This window comes from Myotis nattereri, assembly GCF_964212035.1.
Source record: "Myotis nattereri genome assembly, chromosome: 13".
NCBI classification, from domain to species: Eukaryota; Metazoa; Chordata; class Mammalia; order Chiroptera; family Vespertilionidae; genus Myotis; species Myotis nattereri.
In genome coordinates, this window is record NC_138088.1 from 3699248 (window position 1) to 3726531 (window position 27284).

Sequence of the window (27284 nt, forward strand, 5' to 3'; positions counted from 1 at the left end):
TTCCAGTTCTAATGAAGCTATAGCAAAGCAGATTGTTCCAAGCTTAATGGGAATATTCTCTTAAGATGAATAGCTATTGGGCTAATAGAAGAGAAATTATAGTTTACTCTAGATAATTCTATGGTATTTAGGTTAATACTGAAAATTTATGAATCAAAGCATAAAGATGTATTTGTTCTTTATTCATTCATTCAGCATACTTATAACCATGATTTTTAAAAAATTTCTTTATTGTTAAATAATTGCAGATGCCCCTCCGTTTCCTCCCCCCCCCCCCCCCCCAGTGACCTCTTCCTTCAACCCACTCCTGTGCCCTCCTCAGGCCTTTATCCCACTATTGTCCCATGGGTTATGAATATCCTATATAATAAAAGGGTAATCCTATATAATAAAAGGGTAATATGCAAATAGACCAAAAGGCAGAACAACTGAACAACCAATCAAAGCGTAATATGTTAATGATATGCTAAGGTTGCTCAACTGCTCGCTATGACATGCACTGACCACCAGGGGGCAGACACTCTGACCGATAGGTTAATTGCTGCTGGGGTCCAGCCGATTGATCGGGACTGAGATGGGCCAGACATGCCCTGGAGCCCTCCTTTGGTCCCTCCCCAGCCTGATCATGCACCAGTGGGGTCCCTCAGCCTGGCCTGTGCCCTCTCGCAATCCGGGACTCCTCGGGGGATATCGGAGAGCTGGTTTCAGCCCGATCCCACAGGCCACTCCCTTTGGGATGGCACCAGATGCAGGGCTCATGGCTGGTGAGTGCTGCTGCGGCAGGGCAAACCTGTCCCGATTGGGACTGATTGGGCGCAAGCCCATGGCAGGCACAGTGGGGCCGGGATGAGCGGGAGCAGCAGGTAGGAGCTGCAGGCGGCATTGGACTGTGGGTTTCAGCCCGATCCCTGCAGGCCACCCAGAGGGACCCCACCCGTGCACGAATTCATGCATCGGTCCTCTAGTATGCATATAAGTTCTTTGGTTGATCTCTTTCCACCCTCTCCCTTCTCTCTGAGAATCCTCAACCTGTTGTATGCCTCCATGTCTCTGGCTCTGTTTTGTTTCTCAGTTTATTTTGCTCATTAGATTTCACATATGTGAGATCATGTGATACTTGTCTTTCTCTGACTGGATTATTTCACTTAGCATAATACTTCCAGGTCCCTCCATGCTGTCTCAAAGGGTAAAAAATCCTTCTTTTTTACTGCTGCATAGTATTGCATGGTGTACATGTACCACAGCTTTTTTATCTATCTACTGATGGGCACTTGGGCTGTTTCTAGTTCTTAGCTATTGTAAATTGTGCTGCTAGGAACATACATTCTTTCTGATTGATGTTTTGGGCTTCTTAGGATATATTTCTAGAAATGGGATTACTGGTTCAAATGGGAGTTCCATTTTTAATTTTTTGAGGAAACTCCGTACTGTTTTCCGTAGTGGCTGTACCAGTCTGCATTCCCATCAGTAGTGTACTATGGTTCCTTTTTCTCCACATCCTTGCAGGTACTTGTCATTTGTTGATTTATTTATTGATGGTAGCCATTTGGCAGGTGTCATTTTAATTTGCATGTCTCTGATGATTAGTGGCATTGAGTATTTTTATATGTTTCTAGGCCATTTGTATATCCTCTTTGGAGAAGTTTCTATTTATTGTGTCTGCATATTTTTTAATTGGATTGTTTCTTTTCCTTTTGTTGAGTTATATGAGTGCTTTATATATTTTGGAAATTAACCCCTTATCAGATATATCATTGGCAAATATGTTGTCCCATACAATGAGTTCCCTTTCATTTTGATGCCGGTTTCTTTTGCTGTGCAGAAGCTGTTTATTTTGATGTCGTTCCATTTGTATATTTTTTTCCCTTTGTTGCACTGGGCCTTGTATCAGTGAAAATCATGCTTTATGAAATATCTAAGATTTTACTGCCTATGTTTCTTCTAGGATTTTTATGGTTTCATGATTTACATTTAAGTCTTTTATCCATTTTGAGTTTATTCTTCTGTATGGTGTAAGTTGGTGGTATAGTTTCATTTTTTTTGGCATGTACCTAATTTTCCCCACACCATTTATTGAAGAGATTGTCTTTACTCCATTGTATGATCTTGCCTCTTTTGTCAAATATTAATTGAGCATAATGGTTTGAGTCGATTTCTGGGTTCTCTGTTCTGTTGCAATGGTCTATATGCCTGTTCTTGTGCCAGTACCAGGCTGTTATGAGTACAGTGGCTTTATAGTATAGCTTGATAGCCAATGTTTTGATCCCTCCAAGTTTTTTCTTCGTTCTTAAGAATGCTGTGGCTATTTGAGGTCTTTTTCGGTTCCATATAAATTTTTTGGGTATTTATTCTAGCTCTGTGAAATATACCATTGGTATTTTAATAGAAATTGCATTGAATCTATATATTGCTTTGGGTAGCATGGACATTTTAATGATGTCAATTCTACCAATCTATGAACATGGTATATTCTTCCACTTGTTTATAACTTCTATCTCTTTTTTAAACATTCTATAGTTTTCCAAGTACAGGTCTTTTACCTCCTTGATTATGTTTATTCCTAAGTATCTTAATTTTTTTGTTGCAATGGTAAATGGGATTGTTTGTTTTGTTTCTCTTTCTAAGAGTTCATTATCCTATGTAATAAAGAGGGAATATGCTAATTGACCCTCACGCCATCATAAAAGATGGCAGTGCCCACAGCCAATAAGGCGGCAATATGCTAATTGACTGCCATGCCTTCAAAGATGGCAGCGCCTGCAGCCACAAGATGGCAGCGCCCAGTTCCCTCAGATGTGCCAGGGTGGCAGGCGTGTGGCCTTGCCATGTGCCTACCTCTGGAGCCCCCAGTCCCCTCAGCCCCCCAGCCTCCCAGGGCCAGCATGAGGCTCAGGCATGCCTCAGATGTCGGCTGCCTAGCCAATGCCCGGGGCTCAGGCATGCCTCAGATGTCAGCTGCCCAGCTGCCTAGGGCTGGCCCAAGGAACAGGCAAGCCTCAGATGGCGGCCGCCCAGCCGCCCAGGGCCGCCCAAGGCTCAGGTATCCAGGGCAAGCTGAGGCTTGTGCTGCCGGCAGTGACAGTAGCAGTGGTGTGATGGGGTGTCACCTTCCCCTGATTGCCAGTTTCCTTCTGCCCCTGAGGGCTCCCGGACTGTGAGAGGGGGCAGGCCAGGCTGAGGGACACCCCCTCCAGTGCATGAATTTTCATGCACCGGGTCTCTAGTTGGTATATAAAAATGCCAATGATTTCTGGGTGTTAATTTTGTATCATTGCTGAGAGTTTGTATCAAAAATGTGTTGGATTTTGTGGAATGCTTTTTCTGCATCTAGTAATATGATCATATGATTTTTATCTTTCAATTTGTTTATCTGATGTATCACGTTTATTGATTTGCAAATATTGTACCAGCCTTGCATCCCTGGAATAAATTCTACTTGTTCATGGTGTATGATCTTTGTAATATATTTCTGGATCCAATTTGCTAATATTTGGTTGAGAATTTTAGCATCTATGTTCATCAGGTATATTAGCCTGTAGTTCTCTTTATTTGTCTTATCTGGTTTTAGAATTAGGATAATGCTGGCTTCGTGAAAAGAGCTTGGAAGTGTTCCTTCCTCTTGGATTTTTTGAATTAGTTTGAGAATGATAGGTGGTAGTTCTTTTTGAATATTTGGTGAACTCCTTTGTGAATCCTGCCAGGTCAGGGCATTTGTTTGCTGGGAGGTTTTTTTGTTTGATATATTTTTTTGAATCCTCACCCAAGAATATATTTGTTCTTTGATTTTTAGAGAGAGTGGAAGGGACCAGGAGAGTCAGAGTGAGAAAATCAATGTGTGAGTGACACTTCGATCGGTTGCCTCCCACACGTACCCCAATGGGGGCCAGGGATCAAGCCTGCAACCAAGGTACCTGCCCCTGGTTGGAATCAAACCTGTGACCCTTTGCTCTGCAGGCCGGCATTCTATCCTCTGAGTCAAACTGGCCAGGGCAGGTATTTTTTTTTTATTTTTTGTTACTACTTCAATTTCATCAGTTATTATCAGCCTATTCAGGTTTTCTGATTCTTCCTGATTCAGTTTTGGAAGGTTGTATTTTTCTAGGCATTTGTCCATTTCATCCAAGTTTTCTAGGTTATTGGCATATAGTTGTTAATTGTATTTGCATACAATCCTTTCTATTTCTGTGGTGTCAGTTGTTACTTCACCTCTTTCATTTCTGATTTTATTTATTTAAATCCTCTCTCTTTGTTTCTCGATGAGTCTAACTAGAGGTTCATCAATGCTGTTTATTTTTCCAAAGAACCAGCTCTTGGTTTTATTGATCTTTTGTAGTTTTTTTTTTTTTTTGTCTCTATGTCATTTATTTCTGCTCTGAATCTCTATTATTTCCTTCCTTCTACTTATTCTGGGCTTTTCTTGTTGTTCTAATTCTTTAAGTTGTAGGGTTAGATAGTTTATTAGCAATTTTTTTTTGTTTCTTGAGGTAGGCCTGTAGTGCTATGAACTTCCCTCTCAGGACTGCTTTCGCTCTGTCCCATAGATTTGGAGATGTTGTGTTTTCGTTTTCATTTTTTTTCTAGAAGTTTTTAATTTCTTTCTTGATCTCATTGGTTACCCATTCATTGTTTAATGACATGCTATTTAACCTCTGTGTGTTTGAATGTTTGGGGGTGGTTTTATTGTAGTTCATCTCTAGTTTTATGCCATTGTGATCCAAGAAGATGCTTGATATGATTTTATTACCCTTGATTTTATAGTGACTTAGTTTGTGTCCTAACATGTGTTCTATCTTTGAAGAGATAATCTCATGTGCACTTGAGAAGAATGTATGTTCTGCAGCTTTGGGCTGAAATGTTCTGAAAATGTCTATTAAATCCTTTTGATCTAGTGTGTCATTTAGGGTCACTGTTTCTTTATTGATTTTCTGTCCAGTGATATCTCACTGATCTCTCAGTGATATCAGAAGGGTGTTAAAATCCCCATACTATGATTATATTGCTGTCAATCTCTCCCTTTAAATCCTCCAGAAGATTTTTTAAAATATGTATTTGGGTGCTCCTATATTGGGTGCATATATGTTTACCAGGGTTATGTCCTCTTGTTGTATTGATCCTTTTAGTATTATGTAGTGACCTTCTTTGTATCTTGTTATGGCCTTTGCTTTGAAGTCTGTTTTGTCAGATATGAGTATTTCTACCCTGGCTTTTTTTCTTCTTCCCCATTTCCATTTGCCTGGAAAAAATTTTCCATTTTTCACTTTCATCCTGTTTGAGTCCTTAGTTCTTAGGTGGGTCTTTTTGTTGACAGCATATAAATAGGTCATGTTTTTTTTATCCATTCAGCTACCCTATGTCTTTTAATTGGAGCGTTTATGCCATTTACATTTAAGGTTGTTATTGATAGGTACTTATTTGTTACTATTTTTATTCTTTATGTCTATGTTCCCCCCTCTGTTTCTATTTCTTCTTCTTAAAACAGTCCCTTTAGCATCTCTTGCAGTGCTAGTTTGGTGGTAATAAACCCCTTTAGCCTTCTTTTTGTCTGTGAATCTTCTAATTTCGCCTTCAATTTTGAATGATAGCCTTGCTGGATAGAGTAGTCTTAGAGTCACTTGTTTTTTATTACCTTGAATACTTCATGCCACTCCCTTCTGGTCTGAAGTGTTTCTATAGAGAAATCAGCTGGCAGCCTAATGGGAGCTCTTTTGTAGATAACTTTCTCTCTTGCAGACTATAAGATTCTTTCTTTGTCTTTAACATTTGCCATTTTAATTATGATGTCTCTTGTTGTGGGTCTTTTTGTGTTCATCTTGATTGGGACTCTCTGTGTTTCCTGGACTTGTGTGACTTTTTTTCTTCACCAGGTCAGGTAAGTTTTTAGTCATTATTTCTTCAAACAGGTTCTCTATTCCTTACTCAGCTTCTTCTTTTTCAGGTACCCTAATTTTGCAGATGTTTTTAACTTTCATGTTGTACCAAAGCTCCCTTAAACTCTCCTCCTGCTTTTAATATTTTTTCTAATTGCTGCTCTGATTGGGTGTTTTTTTTCTACTCTTTCTTCTTATTCGCTTATTTGGTCCTCAATTTCTTCTAGTCTACTGTTGAACCCTTCCAGGGTATTCTTTATTTCAGCTATGTCATTCTTCATTCCTGTTTGATTCTTATTCATTGTTTCAATCTCTTTTTTCACACTGGTGTAGTTTTCATTAAGTTCCTTAGCACCCTTATAACCATTACTGTGAATTCTTTAGCTGACAAATTGCTTGCCTCCATTTCATTTAGTTACTTTTCTGGCGATTCCTCCTTTTCTTTCACTTGGGGGATGTTTCTTTGTCTCCCCATTTTAGCAGTGGTGGGGAGCGGGGAGGGGATATCATGCTTCCAGAGGTGACTAGTCATGCGGGTTGCAGTGGTGGGTCCAGTCTTCGGGTGGCACCAGGTTAGGCATGCCCTGTCACTGTGGCAGGTTTGTGCATCTGGGGGCATCGGGTCATATCTACTGGGCAGTGTCAGGTGGTAGGGCCGTTTGTCCAGGGGTATTGAATCAGGCACACTCAGTCCTGGTGAAAGGTCTGTGCATCTGGGGGAGTTGGGTCATGGTGGCAGTGCAAGGCAACGGTGCACTGGGTTGGGTGTGCTGGTTCAGGGCGGCAGGTCCCTGTGTCCAGGCAGGCCATGTGTCATGGTGGCAGAGCAGGCTGGGCACTGGTCTGCTGATGTGTGTGTGGTACAGCTGGGTACACTGCGTGCCAATATGGTGGGGCAGGCCCCATGCACTGCCTGTCAAGGCAACAAGCCGGTCCTCCGAGGCCCTCATTTCAGGTGCATGGAGTTGATGTCTGGTTTGTGTGTCCTGGGTAATGGTGACAGGTCTGTGCATCTGGGGGAGTTGGGTCACGGTGTTTGGGTACAAGCAGTGGGGCCATGCACATCTGTCTGTGGGCTAGGGGCACTGGGACAGGGCTGCTCCCTGCATCCTCCTCCTAGGGAGGACCCTGCAGCTCTTTCAAAATGGTGGGTTCTCTTCTGTCAAGTGGTGGGAATCAGCAGGCCAAGAATCTCCTACTCCAGGAGCTCCTGAACCACCCTGAACCCCCATTCCTACAGACGGATGCTCTCCCACACTCACATGCATGCACAGTTTCCCTCACACACACTCACCCAATCACACTCTCACCCTCACTCCAGTTGTCTAATTGGTCCATAACCATGATTTTAAGTTTTGATATCCATCTCAATACCTCAAGATACTTTAAAAAATGGCACAATACCTATTTTGAAGGGTCATTTAAGTAAGTGATTACTACTTCCAGCATTCTGTCTATTTATTTGTAATTTCTTGAAGCATTTTCCATCAAATTTTATTTATATTGGGCACTTGTTTTACTTGTTCCCAAGGATTAAAAACAATGCAACTTTAGGTGGTATAATTAGAAAGGATAATATTGAATCACTGTTGATTCAGTCATTATTAAATACTAGAGATAACAGAGCTCATGTTTTGAGGAAGAATAATAAGAAATTCCCAGTTCATGTTTGGTATTCTTCATATGTAGCAAGCATTGGTCACATTTTGGTCCTAATGAGGGTGTTCTGGGGGACCTAAATTACACTTCTTAAGAATATTTGAATATACATAAAATAAGCTGTTCACAACTAAATACCATTTCAATGCAATATCCTCCTGAAATTATTTAATAGAAGTCTAATATTTTTTAAAATACTATAGCAATAAAGTATTCTCATGACATAGCTAATTAAGCACATAGTAAATGCAAATAATCCTAATATTTGTGGTTTTATTTAATGCAAAATCATAGTAATGTCTTCATTGAGGTTTGAAACCTAGTCACTTTTTTAAAAATTTAAATCACTTCTTATTTTTCAATTATAGTTTATATACAATATTATATTACTTTCAGGTGTACACCCCAGTGATTAGGCATTATATAACTTACTAAGTCAGTGGTCGGCAAACTCATTAGTCAACAGAGTTTAACTAATATCAACAGTACAATGATTGAAATTTCTTTTGAGAGCCAAATTTTTTAAACTTAAACTATATAGGTAGGTACATTGTTATTAACTTAATTAGGGTACTCCTAAGGCTTAGGAAGAGCCACACTCAAGGGGCCAAAGAGCCGCATGTGGCTCGCGAGCCACAGTTTGCCGACCACGGTACTAAGTGATCATCTCAATAAATCCAATACCATCTGACACCATATATAGTTCTTAAAATACTATACTACCTATGCTGTACTTTACATCCCTATGACTATTCTATAACAACAAACTTATACTTCTTTTTATTTCATTTTATCTTTTTGAAATTTAATTTAATTTTCATTCACCATTTATGGCCCCGATACCCTTTTCCCCCCTTCCCATATCACCACACTGTTGTCCATGTGGATGAGTTATTTTTATTTTCTGCTGAATTCCTCCACCCCCAACTAATTTGTACTTCTGAATCCCTTCACCTTTTCCACTCATCCCCACAGGTGATCACCTTAAAATGTTCTTTGTATCTATGAGTCTGTCTCTCTTCTGCTTGTTTATTTTGTTTTTCAGATTCATTTGTTGATAGATATGTACATACTTATTGCCATTTTATTCATATTTTTAAAACAATACTATTTATTTACTTTATTGATTTTTAGAGAGAGAGAATCATTGATTTTGTTGTTTTCCTTATTTTTATTTGTATTGCTTTTTTCAGAGAGAGAGGAATGTAGAAGGCTAGAAAGATAGAAACATCGATGAGAGAGAAACATCATTGATTGTTTGCCTCCTGCACACCCCCTACTGGGATTGAGCACAAAACCCAGGCATGTGCCTGACCGGGAATTGAACTGGTTACCTCTTGGTTCCTGGGTCAACGCTCAACCACTGAGCCACAACAGTTGGGCTGTTGTTCCACTTATTAATGCTATCATTGGTTGCTTCTTGTATGTGCTGTGACAGGAGATTGAACCTGCAACCTTGGTGTATCAGAAGGACACTAACCAACTGAGCTACTCAACTAGGAATTCTTGTTCATATTTTAAAAATCTTTTCCCCCCTTCTTAAAGAAGATCCTGCAACATAATCCTGGTTTGGTGGTGATGAACTCCTTTAACTTTTTCTTGTCTGAGAAGCTTTTTATATGTCCGTTGATTCTAAATTATAGCTTTGCTGGTTACAATAATCTTGGTTGTAGGGCCTTACTTTTCAGCACTTTGTATATTTCATGCCAATCCCTTCTGGCATGCAAAGTTTCTGTTGAGAAAACAGTTGACAGTCTTATGGGACCCCCCCCCCCTTATAGATAACTAATTGCTTTTCTCGTACTGCTTTTAAAATTCTCTATTTGTCTTTAACCTTTGGCATTTTAATTATGATGTATGTCTTGGTGTGAACATCTTTGGGTTCATTTTGTTTGGGACTCTGTGCTTCCTGGACTTGTATGTTTCTTTCCTTCACCAAGTTAGGGAAATTTTCTCTCATTATTTTTTCAAATAAGTTTCAGTTTCTTGCTCTTTCTCTTCTTCTGGCACCCCATGATGTATATGTTGGTACGCTTGAAGTTATCCTAGAAGCTCCTTACACTAGCTTCATTTTTCTTTTAGATTATTATTTTCTTTTTCCTGTTCTGATGGGGTGTTTTTGCTTCCTTTTACATGCCAAATCGCTGATTTCTCAGTTTCATATACTCTACTGTTGATTCCCTGTAAATTATTCTTCATTTCAGTTAGTGTATCCTTCATTTCTGACTGGTTGTTTTTTATGGTTTCCCTGCCCTTTTTTATGCCTTTGAAGTTATATCTAAGTTCAACCATTCTTTCCCTAAGTTCCTTGAGCATCCTTATAATCATTGTTTTGAACTCTGCATCTAGTAGATTGGTTATCTGCATTTTATTTAGTTACTAGAGGCCCGATGCATGAAATTCATGCAAGAGTAGGCCTTCCTTTCCCTGGCTGCCAGCACCGGCTTCCCTCTGGCACCTGGGACCCGGGCTTCCCTCCAGCCATTGGCAGTTACCCGGGACCCAGGCTTCCTTCGCAACCATGGCTTCATCTGGAAGGTCGTCCGGAAGGATGTCTGGTCTAATTAGCATATTATGCTTTTATTATTATAGATTTTTGTGGAGTTTTTTCTGTTCTTTCATTTGGAATATGTTTCTTTATCTCCTCATTTGGCAGCCTTCCTGTGTTTGTTTCTGTGTATCAGGTAGAGCTGCTATGTCTCCTGGGCTTGGTAAATTGGCCTAATGTAGTAGGTGTTCTGTAGGGTCCAGTTGCACTGCCTTCCCGATCACCAAGTTGGGCACTCCAGGTGCACTCCCCTTTTGGGCTGTGAACACCCTCCTGTGATAGTTGAGCCTTGGTTGCTGTTCGCATGGCAATGGGAGGGAGTTACCTCCTGGCCAACTGACTGCAAGCACTGGCTGCTACCATGTGGAGGATCAGCTGTGCAGGGGCCCACCCTACAGAGCAGGATTTACTTCAGCAGGACTTTGGTGCCTGTTGAGTCCCTCCCTTGAGTGTGTTGCTTGTGGAGGTGGTTGCTTGGTGCTTCAACATGGTCTGAAGTGTGTGCTGGCTCTGAGGCCTCCCAGGAGGTGCAGGCCAAGGTCAGTTGCCACCTGTTTTCTACCTGCAGCTACCTGGTGTGAGCTATAAATTGACCTGCAGATGGCTGCTACTTGTGCTGAGCTTGGAGTTGTCCAGTAGAGGGCAAGCTGTGAAGCAAGTCTGGCTGCTACTAGTGCTAAGCTGGGGCCACTTAGTGAAAGGTATAGAGCATGCTAACGCTAGATGCTGCTTATTTGAGAGATTTTAGGAAAATCTGAAGCCTGAGCCAAGACAAGCCATTTTTATGGAAAAGGCACTGGAACCATCTTGGCTGGGCCTGGAAGTTTGGTGGGGTGTGGCCTGAGGGAATCAACAGGATGGGGCAAACAGTGTTAGCCAGGTTGATGGAGACTCAGAAATAGTGCCCACCACCAGCTCTGTGGGGGGTAGGTCTCATCAAAGGAACAATGGCCTCTGCCAGCACTTCTGTCTGGGAGAAATCTGCCTCCTATCCCCTGAGATCTTGCCCTGTTGCCAGACAATTCAGTTCCTCCCCACATGTCTCTGATGGCCTTTGCACTGCTTACCCAGTGCTGTGGAGCTCAGAGGGAGTGACCCTGAGTAAGTTCATGTGCGGGCCCTTTAAAATGAACCGCTTGGGACTTTAGCTACTTCTGTCTCACTGAGCCTCAATCCCTGCTGGGTTTCACAGCCAGAAGTTGTGGGGACTTCTCTTCTTGGCACTGGAATGTTGGATTGAGGCACCTGGTGTGGGGCTGGGACTCTTCGCTTTTCAGCTGGGACCTCTGCAGCTGAGACATCCCTCCTGATTTTTATCCTCCACTTGTGGGTGCGGGACCATCTCTTTCTGCATCTCCACCTCTCCTACCAGGGTTGATGTGGCTTCTTTATGTCCTACTTGTACCACTTCCATTCAGCCAGATTTTAGGTGGACGTGAATGATGGTTGTTCTGTTGTTCAGTTATAATTTTGATATGGTTATGGGAGAAGGTGAGTACCGCATTTACCTACTCCACCATCTTGATCAGAAGTCTAATTCTGGCTCCCCCAGTTATACCCTTAACTCATGATTCAAATATAGAAATGTATCACAAATTGTCTCAGTACCATACTCCCTCAAACTTACTAGCCTAACCTGCATATGACTCCTTCCTGTTACTTGAACATGCCAATCCTTTTCCTGCCTTAGTAAATTGAGTTTTCATGTTTCCTTTGCTTAGAATGCTTTTTACTGCATCTCTCCTTCATGCGTGGCTCCTTCTCTCAGCTCCAACTTCATCTCCTGAGGGAAGCCTCCCATATGTGTATACACGCCACTCTCCATCAGATCACCCTTTGTATTCATTTGTGCCACTTAACACAATTGGGTTTATCTAGCCTATTGGCTGGCTTAATAATTAACTAATTTTCTCAGTAGAGTTCTATGAATCGTTTATTCACCATTGTGTCATCATTACACAGCACTATGCCTGCCCTAGTAAATATTATCTTTGTGGATGAATGAATGAAGAATAAAATACAGATCAGGCAACCTTCAAAATTCCCACTATCTTTATGGAAGAAGGGACTCAAGTTGGAGGAGGAAATAACTTCACTTGTTTCAAGTAATAGAAAAAATTGTAAAAGTTAAAAATGCATGCACATGAAGATTTTGCAATCCATGGCATGCATTAAGAATTATATTTAAACTTGGGCACTGAGGGGTTGTAGTTAGAACTAGAACTCTACTCTGGTTAACTTAATTGAGGGAGTTATATTTGAAATATGGAGTATCTCATAACACATAATACAAGAAGACTTATGGGTTTCCCGGGGACTTGGAACTCTGAGCTGAACAGCTTTGTGGGTCCAGGCCGCTTCTCCATATATCTGCTTCATTCACTCAGTGCTAATTTTCTCTGCTTCTCAACCAGGCGAAAAGCAGGTGATTACTCTGTAGCTCCTAATTTTACTTTTATTTTTAAGAGATAAGCCCCATTTCCAAATTTCCAGCAAAGAGAATCTGATTGGCCGGATGGAATCTGATTCCATCAACTGTGGCCTAGAGGACTGGGTTGAAACATGCAAATAGGAATGCCTACGCATATTTTAGAGGGTGTGGGAACAGTTAAAGGGGTCATTTGTGTTCACTGGCAAACACATGTAAGTGCACTAGCCTGGAGAGAGGAAAAGGTAATTAGTTTAAAAAGTAGATTATAGCCCAGCCAGTGTTGCTCAGTGGTTGAGCATCAACCCATGAAACAAGAGGTTCCCAGCTCAATTCCTGGTCAGGGCACATGCCTGGGTTGCCTGCTCGATCTCCAGTAAGGGGTCTGCAGGAGGCAACGGAACGCTCTCTCTCTCTCATCGATGTTCCTATCTCTCTATCCCTCTCCCTTCCTCTCTCTAAAATCAATAAAAATATATTTTTTAAAAAAGTAGATTATAAAACTTCCTGCAGCATAGGACCCTATTTTAATAAAAGTGGATATATAAGTATGTATTTACACTTAAAAGTCTGGAAATAATAGATACTAAAATGCTCACAGTGGCTATCTCTGTATGGTAATATTATGTGGTTTTTATTTTTTATTTATATCTTTAGTTAAAATGTTATGTGTTAGTGAAATCTGCTTTTATTTTTTCAACCTTTTAGTATGGAAAAGTTCAAACACTTATAGAGCACCATTATCCAGCTTATTAAACCATGGTCAATCTTATTTCACCTATTAATTCCATTTTCTTTTACTATCTAAATATTTTACAATAAATTTTTTTAATCTTATAATTAAAAAATAAAAGCAAACTTTTATCTTTTTAGGTAATGTTTGGAATATCTAGCTAAAAATTTGAGGAAAAAATAAAATAAAATTTATAATTTATATTTGTGCCAAAATAAATCACAGATACATTAGAGATTCAAACATGTTTTTAAAAAGAAACAATGAGTAGTAGAAGAAAATATAAGCAAACTTATTTGGAATCCAAAGTTAATAGGCTAAATAAAATGCAGCAACATTAACTACTATAATATATATATAAATCATAATATACAACTTAAACAACAAGTGAAAAACCAGAAAAAAAGTTTCATTTTATCAGAATATAATGCAGTAAGCAAAAGACAAATATATTTATAAAGGATAAATGGGCAAAAGATACATGAACAGGCAAGTCCCCAAAGAAGAAATGGCTAATAAATATAAGAAAAAATTACTCTGACTAGTAATTGAAGATACACAAATAAAACAACAGATTATTTTTCTCCTAAGAAATTAATAGAGAAGATATGGGAGGCAATGACTCTCATAAACTCTTGGAAATGTAAATTGGCAAAGCCTTTCTTGAGAACAATTGGCAATCCATACAAAAGCTTTAGAATTTGGAATGCCTTTGACCTAAAAATTATACTTGTAGAAATACATCATGGCTATGCATAAAGATGTAGCTAAAAATGTACTTATCATGGTACTGTTTATAATAGTGAAAAGTAAAACACAATCAACATGCCCCCAAATAGAGGATTGCTCTAATAAGTTTTAAGATTTTGGTCTATCTGTGCAATGGCATGTTATGCAGGTTTTAAAATAATGTGGAATAATACTTAATGACATGTAAAAATATATTTGACATATTAAGTAAAAATGAAATAGATTGAAAACAAATGTTAACTTTATTTGGGTGTATTGAGATTATGGCTGCTATTTTTTTTATTAGCTTGTCTGTGTGTTTTGTCATAAGATAAGAGAGCTATTTTAAAAATAGTGATTGGTTTAAAACAGCAACTTGGAAAATATATGCTTCAATTCTTTTTTGTTTTTGATTTAGTTTTTTCTAATGATGCAACATTATACAGATATTCTGACTTGTTTTAAAATTCTCTGACAAAAAAACACACTGTCAAAATAATGAAAGCTTAGGAAGTAGGTGGGGGCATGTGAATTAGATGTTGAACTGAAGTACGGGGTAAACTAAAAAGACAGCTGTTAATATTGAAAACTTAGTTCAAAGAGACCTCTTTTTGTTTTATTATAGTTTTAAAGATGAATGTATTAATATAGTATACTAGAGGCCTGGTGCACAAAAATTTGTGTACTTGGGGGCGGTCCCTCAGCCTGGCCTGTGCCCTCTCGCAGTCTGGGACCCCTCGGGGGATGACCACCTGCTGGCTGAGGCCTGCTCCCCGGGGGATCGGGCCTAAGCTGGCAGTCAGACATCCCTCTGGCAGCCTGGGAGCCCTCGGGGGATGTCCACTTGCCAGCGGGGAGCAGGCCTAAGCTGCAGTCGGACATCCTTAGTGCTGCTGAGGAGGCAGGAGAGGCTCCTGCCACCACTGCTGTGCTGGCAGCCATCAGCCTGGCTTCTGGCTGAGCAGAGCTCCCCCTGTGGGAGTGCACTGACCACCAGGGGGCAGCCCCTGCATTGAGCATCTGCCCCCTGGTGGTCAGTGTGTGTCATAGTGACCAGTCATTCCCAGTGGTTCTGCTGTTAGGGTCAATTTGCATATTACCCTTTTATTATATAGGATAGAGGCCTGGTGCACTGGTGGGGGCCAGCTGGTTTGCCCTGAAGGGTGTCCTGGATCAGGGTGGGGGTCCCGCTGGGCCAGCCTGGGTGAGGGGTTGAGGGCTGTTTTCAGGCTGGCCACACCCCCTTCAGGGTGGGGGTCCCCACTGGGGTGCCTTGTCAGCCTGGGTGAGGGGCTGATGGCTGTTTGCAGGCTGGCCAAGCCCCCCAGTGGGGACCCTCACCCCATGGGGGTGTGGGCTGCCTGGGTGAGGGGCTGATGGCTGTTTGCAGCTGGTCACAGCTCCTTCAGGGTGGGGGGGGGGCGTCCTGCTGGGTGCCTGGCCAGCCTGGGTGAGAGGCTGAGGGCCATTTTCAGGCTGGCCACATCCCCTTCAGGGTGGGGATCCTCACCCCATGGGTGTGTGGCCAGCCTGGGTGAGGGGCTGAGGACCATTTTCAGGCTGCCCACAGCCCCTTCAGGGTTGGGGAGTCCTGCTGGGGTGCCTGGCTAGCCTGGGTGAGGGGCTGAGGGCTGTTTTCAGGCTGGCCACGCCCCCTGGTGACCCAAGCTCCCAGCCTCTCCTTTTTTTCTTTTTCTTTTTTTTTCTGGGATTTATATATCTTCTATAATTGAAACTTTGTAGCCTTGAGCGGAGCCCAGGACTGGCCAGGACAGGTGGGAAGCTTGGCTTCCTCCATCGCCAGGGGCAACCCAAGCCTCCTGCTCGCTCCAGCCCTGTGGCTGCCACCATCTTAGTTGAGTTAATTTGCATACTTGCTCCTGATTGGCTGGTGGGCGTGGCTGGTGGGCGTGGCTGGTGGGTGTGGCTGGCGGGCGTGGCTTGAGCATAGCAGAGGGATGGTTAATTTGCATGTTTCTCTTTTATTATATTGGGTGCTTATTTGGCAATAATGTCTGTGCTATTATGGTTTTAAGAATTAGAATTATTACTAAGGGAATTAAAAATAGGTACAACTGTTTAATAAATTTTTTGTTCTGGAAAAATTAGCTATATAAGAAAACTAAGGTACTGAAAATCAGTGAGAGATATTGATTATGGCAGACATGTGTCCATTTCTATGTCCTTATCATTAAAAAAATCTTTGTAGATATCAAAATGAAAATTTGCTGCTCTGAAAAGCAGTTGGTTATAATACACTAGAGGCCCAGTACACAAAATTTGTGCATGGGTGGGGAGGGGTCCCCTCAGCCCAGCCTGCACCCTCTCCAATCCAGGACCCCTTGGGGGATGTCCAACTGCTGGTTTAGGTCTGACCCTAGGGATCGGGCCTAAACCAGCAGTCAGACATCACTCTTACAATCCTAGACCACTGGCTTCTAATCGCTCATCTGCCTGCCTGCCTGCCTGGTCGCCCCTAACTGCCCCCCCTTGCTGGCCTGATCGCCCCTCACTGCCTCTGCGTGTCGACCTGATTGCCCCTAACTGCCCCTCCCCCTGCCAATCTGTTTGCCCCCAACTGCCCCTCCTGCCAACCTGGTCGCCCCCAACTGCAAGCCCCGCCGGCCCGGTCGCTCCTAACTGTCCCTCCCCCCACCAGCCTGGTTGCCTCTTACTGCCCCCCCTGCTGTCCTGGCTGCCCCCAACTGCCTCCTTCTGCCAGCCTGGTTGCCCCTAACTGCCCCCCCTTGCTGGCCTGGTCGCCCACACAGCCAGTTCAGTCGTTTGGTCGTCCCTCACTAACCCCCTGCCAGCCTGGTGGCCCCACGCAGCCTGCTTGTTCAGTCGTTTGGTCGTTCCTCACTAACCCCCCTGCTGGCCTGGTCGCCCCACGCAGCCTGCTTGTTCAGTTGTTTGGTTGTCCCTCACCTCCCTGCCGGCCTGGTTGTAGGCAGCCATCTTGTGAGGGTGTTAGGGTTAATTTGCATATTGCCTCTTTATTATATAGGATTGTGACTGTTTAGGAGACCATGAAATTTTAGAAAAAATTTTTATTAAAATTATCTCTAGCATCCTTATCTTATTGCCTTATTGCCTTAAAACATTCATGTTTTGTCTCTTATACCCAAATTCCTTAGGGTGATAAGAGTTGTATTTAACTGATTAAATCAGGTCAATCTGTTTAATCTGATTTTGATCCAATATTATTTCCTTTTTGATAACTTTTTGTTTTTATTTCTTTGTTTAAGATTATATTTGGGAATTTAAATATCTTTTCGTTCAGCGCAATTACATCTCAGAAAACCTAGAATTGCATACAACACCTTGGTCATCCTGTGAGTGCCTGTTTGATGATGATATAAGGGCTATTACATTTAAAGCAAAATTTCAAAAAAGCATGTCCTCTTTTGTGAAGATGTCAGATTTAGCAACACACCTGGAGGAAAAGTGTTCAGGTAAGATCTTTATATACATAATATATTGCTAGTTTTACTTCAAGCAAAGACTCTACCATTTTTTGGGAAAAATATAGTTAAATATGAGAGTGAAATACAGATCTTTGTAAATATCTGAACCAGATATTGGCATCTTAGCTTTTTGCCTACAATCTTTGAGATTAATTTGTAATTGTTAGAGATCACTTAAACTTTTTTTGTGTATAGTTACTAAGCAGGGGACAAATTCATCATTTAATTCAACCTGCTTATTAACACTAGAGATTAGTTTGAATTTTCTATGATTTGATATACTGTACATGGAATCATACAGTATGTACATTGTTTTATTTGGCATCTTTAACTTAGCCAATTATTTTGAAATGTATTTGTGCTAATCAGTAATGTATTCCTTTGTATTTTATTGCATGAATATATTATGATTTTTTTCATCTGTTGATGGACATTTGAGTTATTTTCAATTCTTGGCTGAAAACAGTTCATGTATAAGGCATTATATGGACATAGTCTTTCTTTTCTCATGAGTAAATACCTAGGAGTTGAATAGCTAGATTTTATGGTATATGTTTAGCTTTTTAAAAAATTGCTATACTATTTTGAAAGTGGTTATACCATCTGTATTGGTATTATCTGATATTGCTAATTTGTGTCTTCTCGATTTTCTTTTCTCATCAATTTGGCTAGAGGTTTATCAATTTTATTGATCTTCTCAAATTGATTTTTTCCCATTTTTTTTGTTTTCTATTTCATTGATTTCTGGTCTGATCTTTACTATTTCCTTTCTTTTGCTTTCATAGATTTCATTCTTTCTCATTTATTAAGTGTAAATTGAGGTCATTGATATGAGACTTTTTCTTTTTTCCAGTGTAGGCGTGTAAGTGCCATTAGTTCCCTCTAAGTACAGCTTCTGAGTTCTCTATCCAGTGCCCTATGGATGATGAGGTTTTCCACTCTAACTGATGGGAAAATGCATTTCCCCCAGCTTTGTCCAAGATTCAGGGATTGCTCCTAACATCCTCTCTGATGGTTCTTTCCTTGGCCTCTGGTCACATGTACTGGTAAATACTCAGTTGAATCCTTCCGGGGGACCTTCTGTAGTACTCTAGAACTCTCTTTTTTTGTAGCTCTCATCTGTCTAGTACCTTGTCCCAAGAACTCCAGCTGTATTAGCCATCCAGACTCAGAATTCGATCTCCTCTCAACTCCAGGATACCATCAGGCTCTGTCTGAGTTCCCCTTACCTGTACCACAGCCAGGAAACTCTTTTGTCTGTAAACTGGAGCAGTCACTGGGCACACTTCTTTTGCTTCTCATCTCTTAAGGATCACCGTCCTTTGCTGCTTGATATCCAAGGTCTTGAGAATTGTTGTTTCATACATTTTGTTTGGTTTTTAGTTGTTTCAAGTGTTCAAACTATTTTTATACACAATACTTCTGACACCAAATGTATGGATTTTATTTTTCCACTAGGCGCCCGGTGCATGAAATTCGTGCACTGGGTGTGTGTGGGGGGGAGTGTCCCTCAGCCCAGCCTGCCCCCTCTCACATACTGGGAGCCCTCAGGCGTTGACCCCCATCACCCTCCAATCGCAGGATCGGCCCCTTGCCCAGGCCTGACGTCTCTGACAGAGGTGTCAGGCCTGGGCAGGGGACCCTCATTTCCCCCCATCACTGGTTCTGCCCCCAGCCCCCTCCGATTGCTGGCTCTGCCCCTTGCCCAGGCCTGATGCCTCGGCCAGCGGCGTAGACCCCCCATCACCCTCTGATCGCCTGATCGGCCCCTTGCCCAGCCCTGATGCCTCCGCCAGAGGTGTCAGGCTTAGACAGGGGACCCCCATCTCCCCCCGATCACTGGCTCTGACCCCCGCCCAGGCCTGAGGCCTCTGGCCCAGGAATCATGCCTGGGCAGGGGACCCCCATCTCCCTCTGATCGCTTGCTCCAACCCTGCCCAAGCCTGATGCCTCTGACCCAGGCTTCAGGCCTGGGCAAGGGGACCATCATATCCCCCCAATCCCCGGCTCCGCCCCCCAGCTCCCCGCGGTTGCAGGCTCCGCCCCTGCCCAGGCCTAACGCCTCTGGCCTGGGCGTCCGGCCCGGGCACCGGGGACCCGCAGTGGCAGCGGGGGGTGCCACGATCGCGCGGGTTCCGCCCCTGCCCCTGCAGGACAGGACGCGTCTGGCTGAGGCGTCAGGCCCGGGCAGCGGGGACCCACAGCTGCAGCGGCCCCGCGATCGTGGGCTTCGCTTTAGGCCCAGGCAAGGGGCCCCTAGCTCCCGGGACTGCCAGCTTCGACCGTGCCCAGCTCCCATCGCTGACTCCACCCCTACTTCCTGCTATCACTGGCCAGGGCGGAAAAGGCACCTGATTCTCCGATCATGGCTGGGGGGCAGGGCAAAGGCGGCCCCAGGGCCGCCTTTGCCCTGCCCCCCAGCTCTTAGCTCCCCCCTGGGTTTCCGATCACTGTCAGTGGCAGGGGGCTTCTTCCTGCTTTCCCTTTCGCCTCCCTGCATTGTGCCTACATATGCAAATTAACCGCCATCTTGTTGGCAGTTAACTGCCAATCTTAGTTGGCAGTTAACTGCCAATCTTAGTTGGCAGTTAATTTGCATATAGCCCTGATTAGCCAATGAAAATGGTAGCGCCGTACGACAATTACCATTTTTCTCTTTTATTAGTGTAGATACCAACAACCAGTTCTCCAACTCTCTGGACACCAAATGGATGTCCTACAATTCAATTATGACACTACCTACCTGGAATTAGTGTCAGACTCCACAGTTTTAAGAGTTCATCTCTGCAAGACTATACTCTCTTCAGATGCCACTTGCAAGTAGTAGGTACCAGGATACCCAAACTTCTGTGTTATATCCTGGGCATATTCTAACTTGGCTATGTTACTGGACCTTGAATGCCATGTTCTTGAATATCAATGTCATAGAAATGAGCACTGAACTCAGTACAAGATCAAGCAGATAGAGTTTATTGAAAAGAGCTCGTGTACAAGAGAGTTCACCAGAAGAGAGAAGTCGAGCTCCTAGACCAGTGATGGCAAACCTTTTGAGCTCGGTGTGTCAGCATTTTGAAAAACCCTAACTTAACTCTGGTGCCGTGTCACATATAGAAATTTTTTGATATTTGCAACCATAGTAAAACAAAGATTTATATTTTTGATATTTATTTTATATATTTAAATGCCATTTAACAGAAAAATCAACCCAAAAAAATGAGTTCACGTGTCATAGGGTCGCCATCACTGGCCTAGATGGTTTCTTGTGGATGGCTTATATAGGGGTTGTGGGGTGGGTATAGGGCTTGGGAATGAGAATGAGGTCAGTTGTCCCACGATCACCATTGGTAGCAGTTGATCCCAGGTGGTCAAAAGATGTTTTCCGTAGTCGGTGGACCATTCTAAGGGCCTGTGAAATAATGTTTGTGCAGACATTCTAGTTACCATTTGACAAAACTATTTTACAGAACATGATGTTAAGAAAGGATGTTATCATCCTACATTATTTCCTGTAAGGATGTGGTTAGGTTCATTTCAACTATGGAATTTTACTAAAAGTAAGGAGTCATAGTCAGGCCTCTAAGATGGGTTCCTTCAGTCAAGATGTAGTCCAGATGTTACCCATATACTGACTCAGCTACGAAGTTTGGAGTTTCCACAATCCACCCTCCTTTCAGATTCAGTAATTTGCTAGAACTACTTCTAGAACTCAGGAACACTATTTCTTTACATTTACTCGTTTATTATGAAGGATAAAACTTGGGAACCACCAAATGGAAGATGTGCATAAGGCAAGGTGTGATTGAAGGGACATAGAGCTCCTATGTCCTCTTCAAGTCCATCACTCTCCCAGCACCTCCGTGTGTTCACCAACTCAGAAGCTCCCTGAACCCTGTTATTTTAGGTTTTTAATCAAGGATTCAGTAGGCATGATTGATTTAATCATTGGCCATTGGTGATTAGCTCAAACTTTCAAAGGTTGTGGGGTAGAGCTGAAAGTTCCAGCCCTCTAATCATGCCTGGGCCTTTCTGGTGACCAGTCCTCATCCTGAAGCCACCTATGGGCCCCAGATACCAGTCATTTCATTAGCATACAAAAGATACTGTTATCACTCTGGAGATTCCAGGGATTTTGGACTTGTGTGCCAGGACTAGGGACAGAGACCAAATATTTGTTTTTTTTATTGTACCACAAAGTGGGAGCATGAATCTAGTTTCTTACTCTATATTGACTGAATGCCAGATTAGAATTTTACAAGTTGTGTTAATTCACATAGGTATGGATATATGTTTTACAATATGATTATGGACATTAGTATTATTATATTGCAAAACTAAGCTAAGGAGCGTACAAGTGGAAAACAAAAATAACAACACCTCTCAAAAAACCCAACATGTATGGAATATAGAGATTTATTCTCAGAGAACCCTATATCCTCTGTTCTGCATTGAAACATTTAATAATACTAATAATTTAAAATTAATATTTTTGGAAGATAAACACAAGTGATAGAAAATTTACAAATTTTTATACCGTTTAACTTTTATACAACTTTCAAAATAGGAAGTAAGTTGCTTGGGCCACAAAAGACTCTAGATTTATACTAACTAGTGAAATCTTGGGTAATGTTGTAGTGTCACATAAGTTCCTAAAGCAGTTTCATGTTTGTGTGACCCTCTTCTCTCTTCCCATCCCCTCAATCCCCATAAGCTTATGGAGCTGATCACTGCAAGAAAGGATGCCATAGGCCAGTGATGGCGAACCTTTTGAGCTCGGTCTGTCAGCATTTTGAAAAACTCTAACTTAACTCTGGTGCCGTGTCACATATAGAAATTTTTTGATATTTGCAACCATAGTAAAACAAAGACTTATATTTTTGATATTTATTTTATATATTTAAATGCCATTTAACAAAGAAAAATCAACCAAAAAAATGAGTTCGCATGTCACCTCTGACACGCGTGTCATAGGTTCACCATCACTGCCATAGGCAGTAGAGGAACTACATTTAATTTGGTGTCATGAAGAAGTCAACTCTCTGTTTTACCGCTCACATAAAACAGTTACCTGCTGGGATTGAAGACTTAGATTTAAAATAGAAAATCAGAATCTCATACCAGAGAGACCATGCAAGTGACTCCTGCCATGGGCTCTGGGACCTCACAGGGAGTCTCATGCCAGAGGGGCCTTGCAGGTGACCCTTACTACAGGAGATGGGGCCCCGAGGTGAGTCTCACACCAGCAGTACCTTGCAAGTGACCCTGCCATGGCTCTGGGACCACACTGTGAGTTGCATGACAGTGGGCTCTGGGACTTTAGGGAGTCACATGCCATAAGGACTGTGCACATGCCCCTGCCGACCCTGAGCACCTGCAGCTGACACCTGCGGGACCAGATCCATGGGGAAGGGAGTACAACTCAGAATAGAGACAAGCAAGGTGTGAGGCTAAAGCCAGATCCAGCCTCTGGCCACTGGACTACTAGGGGCTTCAGTCTCTCATACCTCAATCAGGTTGCCCAGGGACAGTGACTCACATTCACCTGCACTAGTGAAGCTTCCAGGAGACCCAGGATAGATACACCAAGGGACCAGATTCAACAACAGAGCAAAATCCAGCAAGCCCCAACCTCTCTGGCAGCAAGTCAGAGGGGAAATCCTTCCCACAAACAGGGCATCAATAACCAAGGCCCACTTACAACAGGAGAACCCAAATAACACACACAAGGGGTACTACTAGAGCATCCAGCTCAAGTGAACAAAGAGAGTGCACCATTGGACCCCTCAAGACACTTTCTGTATTATGCCTGCCCACAAAACACTAGGGGGTACAATAGTACTATTTAATACATAGAAGAAAATACAAAGAGACAGCTAAAATGGAGAGAGAAAGAAGCAATCCCCAAATGAGAGAAAAGGAGGAATCTCCAGAAAAAGAACTAAATGAAATGGAGGCAAGCAACACATTGGACATAGAGTTCAAAGCAATGGTTATAAAGATGCATAAGGAACTTAGTGCAAATTACAACAGCATGAAAAGGAAAGTAGATAGAAATGAAGAATGATATATCTGACATCAAGAATACACTGGAAGGTATTAAAAGTAGATTGGATGAAGCAGAGGATTGAATCAGTGTTTTGAAAGACAAGGTAGAAATAAATACCCAATTAGAGAAACAAATGGAAAAAAGGAATTAAAAAGCAAAACGATTGCTTAAGGAGCTCTGGGAAAACATGAAACATAAAATCATCCACCTTATAGGAATACCAGAAGGGGAAGATGGTGAGCAAGGAACAGAGAACCTGTTTAAAGAAATAATGACAGAAAACTTCCCCAACCTGGTGAAGGAAAATGTTATACAAGTTCAGGAGATACAGAGAGCCCCAATCAAGAGGAACCCAAAGAAACCTAGGCCTAGACACATCATAATTAAAGTGGCAAATGTTAAAGACAAAGAAAGAAAGTTAAAGGCAGCAAGAGACAGAAAATTATCTACAAAGGAGTTCCCATTAAAATGTCAACTGACTTCTCAATAGAAACACTTTAGGCCAGAAGGGAGTGGCACGAAGTACTCGAAGTAATGAAAAGCAAGGGCCTAAATGCAAGACTACTGTATCCAGTGATGCTATCATTTAAAATTGAAAGTGAAATTAAAAAGCTTTCCAGACCAAAAAAAAAAAAAATAGGTTAACGAAGTACATTACCACCAAACCAACAATGCAAGAAATGTTAAAGAGACTGCTTTAAGAAGAAGAAGAAAAGGAGAGAGAGAGAGAGGATTATAGGTACAAAGAAAATAAAAATGGCAACCAATAATAACTGTAAATGTAAATAGATTAAATGCTCTAGTCAAAAGATATTAGGGTGACTGAATGGATAACAAAACATGACCCATATATATACTATCAACAAGAGACCCACCTTAGAACAAAAGATACACACAGACTGAGAGTGAAGGGATAGGAAAATATATTCCATGCAAATAGAAAAGGAAAATAAGCTGGGGTAGCAATACTCATGTCAGACAAAATAGACTTCAAAACAAAGGCCATAACAAGAGACAAAGAAGGCTACTTCATAATACTAAAGGGAATGATTCGACAAGAAAATATAACCCTTATAAACATATATATACCCAATATAGGAGCACAAATGTACATAAAAAAAAAACTCTTGACAGACTTTAAGGGGGAGATTGATAGCAATGCAGTCATAGTAGGAGACTTTAACACCTCACTGACATCACTGTATAGATCTTCCAGACAAAAAATTAACAGAGAAACAGAGGCCTTAAGTGACACCTCAGATAAGATGGATTTAACTGATATTCACAGATCATTTCACCCCGAAACAACAGAATATACATTGTTTTCAATCACGCATGGAATATTCTCAAAGGTAGACTACATGTTAGGTCACAAAACAAGTTTATACAAATTCAAGAAGATTGATATAATACCAAGCATCTTCTCGGATCACAATAGCATGAAGTTAGAAATCAACTACAATAAAAAAAAAGCACAAAAACACTCAAATATATGGAGGCTAAATAGCATGTTATTAACAATGAATGGGTTACCAATGAGATCAAGCAAGAAATTAAAATCTTCCTGGAAACAAATGAAAATGAACACACAACCACCCATAACCTATGGGACATGGCTAAAGCAGTACTGGGAGTGAAGTTCATAGCATTACAGGCCTACCTCAAGAAATAAGAAAAATTGCTATCTAACCCTAAAAATAAATGAATTAGAAAGAAAATACAAAGAAAAGCCCAGAGGAAGTAGTAGGAAGAAATAATAAAGATCAGAGCAGATATAAATGACTGAAACTAAGAAAACAGTACAAAAGATCAATAAATCGAATAGCTGGTTCTTTGAAAAGATAAGTAAGATAGATGAACCCTTAGCCAGACTTTTCAAGAAACAGAGAGGACCCAAATACAGTAGGTCCTTGGGTTACATTGGAGATCCATTCCTACGGCACAGTGTAATGCGATTTTCGTCTTAAGTCGGAACCCACCTACATAAGCACCTATGTCACTCACATGGAGCACATACATAGTAGTAATGAAGTGAAACAGTAAAAAAAAAATGTAAAAGAAAGATAACAATTCCTGACCTTTACTTGTGGAAAATAAATAATAAAAAACATAAAGCACATATGTACATATGTCGAAATGACAGAACTTTTTTTTATAAATAAATGGGAGATGGCTACATAACCACGAAACGACGTATGTTGAGTCCGATGTAACCCAAGGACTGTCTGTGAATAAAATCAGAAACGCAAGAGGCAATACAATAATGGACACCACAGAAATACAAAGGATTGTAAGCAAATACTATGAATGACTATAGCCAACAAATTGGACAAACTGGGCAAAATGGACAAATTCCTAGAAACATACAATCTTCCAAAACTCAATCAGGAAGAATCAGAAAACATGAGTAGGCCAATAACAACCAACAAAATTGAAGCAGTTATTTAAAAACTTCCAGCAAACAAAAGTTCTGGACTGGGTGGATTTTAGGTGAATTTTACCAAACATTCAAAGAAGAACTAACACCTAGCCTCCTCAAACTATTCCAAAAAATTCAAGAGGACAGAACACTTTTAAGCTCTTTTTTTTTTTCCTAGTTTAATAGTTTCTTTAATGAGCATTTTATTATTTTTTTAAATTAAATCTTTATTGTTCAGATTATTACATTTGTTCCTCTTTTTTCTCCCCATAACTCCCCTCCTCCCAGTTCCCGCCCCACCCTCCGCCCTCACTCCCCACCCACTGTCCTCATCCATAGGTGCACGATTTTTGTCCAGTCTCTTCCCGCATCTCCCACACCCCTTTCCCCCCCAAGAATAGTCAGTCCATTCCCTTTCTATGTCCCTGATTCTATTATAATCACCAGTTCATTCTGTTCATCGGATTATTTATTCACTTGATTCTTAGATTCACTTGTTGATAGATGCATATTTGTTGTTCATAATTTGTATCTTCACCTTTTTCTTCCTCTTCCTCTTCTTAAAGGATACCTTTCAGCATTTCATATAATCCTGGTTTGGTGGTGATGAACTCCTTTAGCTTTTCCTTATCTGTGAAGCTCTTTATCTGACCTTCAATTCTGAATGATAGCTTTGCTGGATAAAGTAATCTTGGTTGTAGGTTCTTGGTGTTCATCACTTTGAATATTTCTTGCCACTCCCTTCTGGCCTGCAAAGTTTCTGTTGAGAAATCAGCTGACAGTCGTATGGGTATTCCCTTGTAGGTAACTGAGTTTCTTTCTCTTGCTGTTTTTAAGATTCTCTCTTTATCTTTTGCTCTTGGCATTTTAATTATGATGTGTCTTGGTGTGGTCCTCTTTGGATTCCTTTTGTTTGGGGTTCTCCGCGCTTCTTGGACCTGTAAGTCCATTTCTTTCACCAGGTGAGGAAAGTTTTCTCTCATTATTTCTTCAAATAGGTTTTCAATATCTTGCTCTCTCTCATCTTCTGGCACCCCTATAATTCTGATGTTGGTACGCTTGAAGCTGTCCCAGAGGCTCCTTACACTATCCTCGCATTTTTTTTCTTTTTCTTTCTGAGTTTAAAATTTTTTATTGTTTAAGAATTTTCCTATGGATTTTAAAAATAAAGTGCAGTTTAACATTTGTTACATTGTCATTTAATTATTTTTATTTTAATCAATGTTTTGTTTATTAGAGAAACTCTTCCAGGGCTATATTTCTGTTTGTTGAATGAATCGTCATTCTCATAGAAGGTTCCAGATTTGTGACTGATTCACCTTACTAAATTTTCTTCTATCTATTCTGATTTTGCATTAGTCTTGCTTTTACATATTTCCTAGCCTAAATTA

General features: G+C 41.3%; 1 protein-coding gene across 1 annotated transcript in view; it reads left to right on the forward strand.

Moving 5' to 3' along the window:
* The window catches only part of SHLD2 (shieldin complex subunit 2), a 136139-nt gene that overhangs the window by 82073 nt on the left and 26782 nt on the right, over positions 1-27284 (forward strand). The window contains exon 7 of the mRNA XM_081104829.1: positions 17213-17419. Within this exon, the coding sequence (XP_080960955.1) occupies positions 17213-17419 (207 nt within the window). The remainder of the gene's footprint in view (positions 1-17212; positions 17420-27284) is intronic.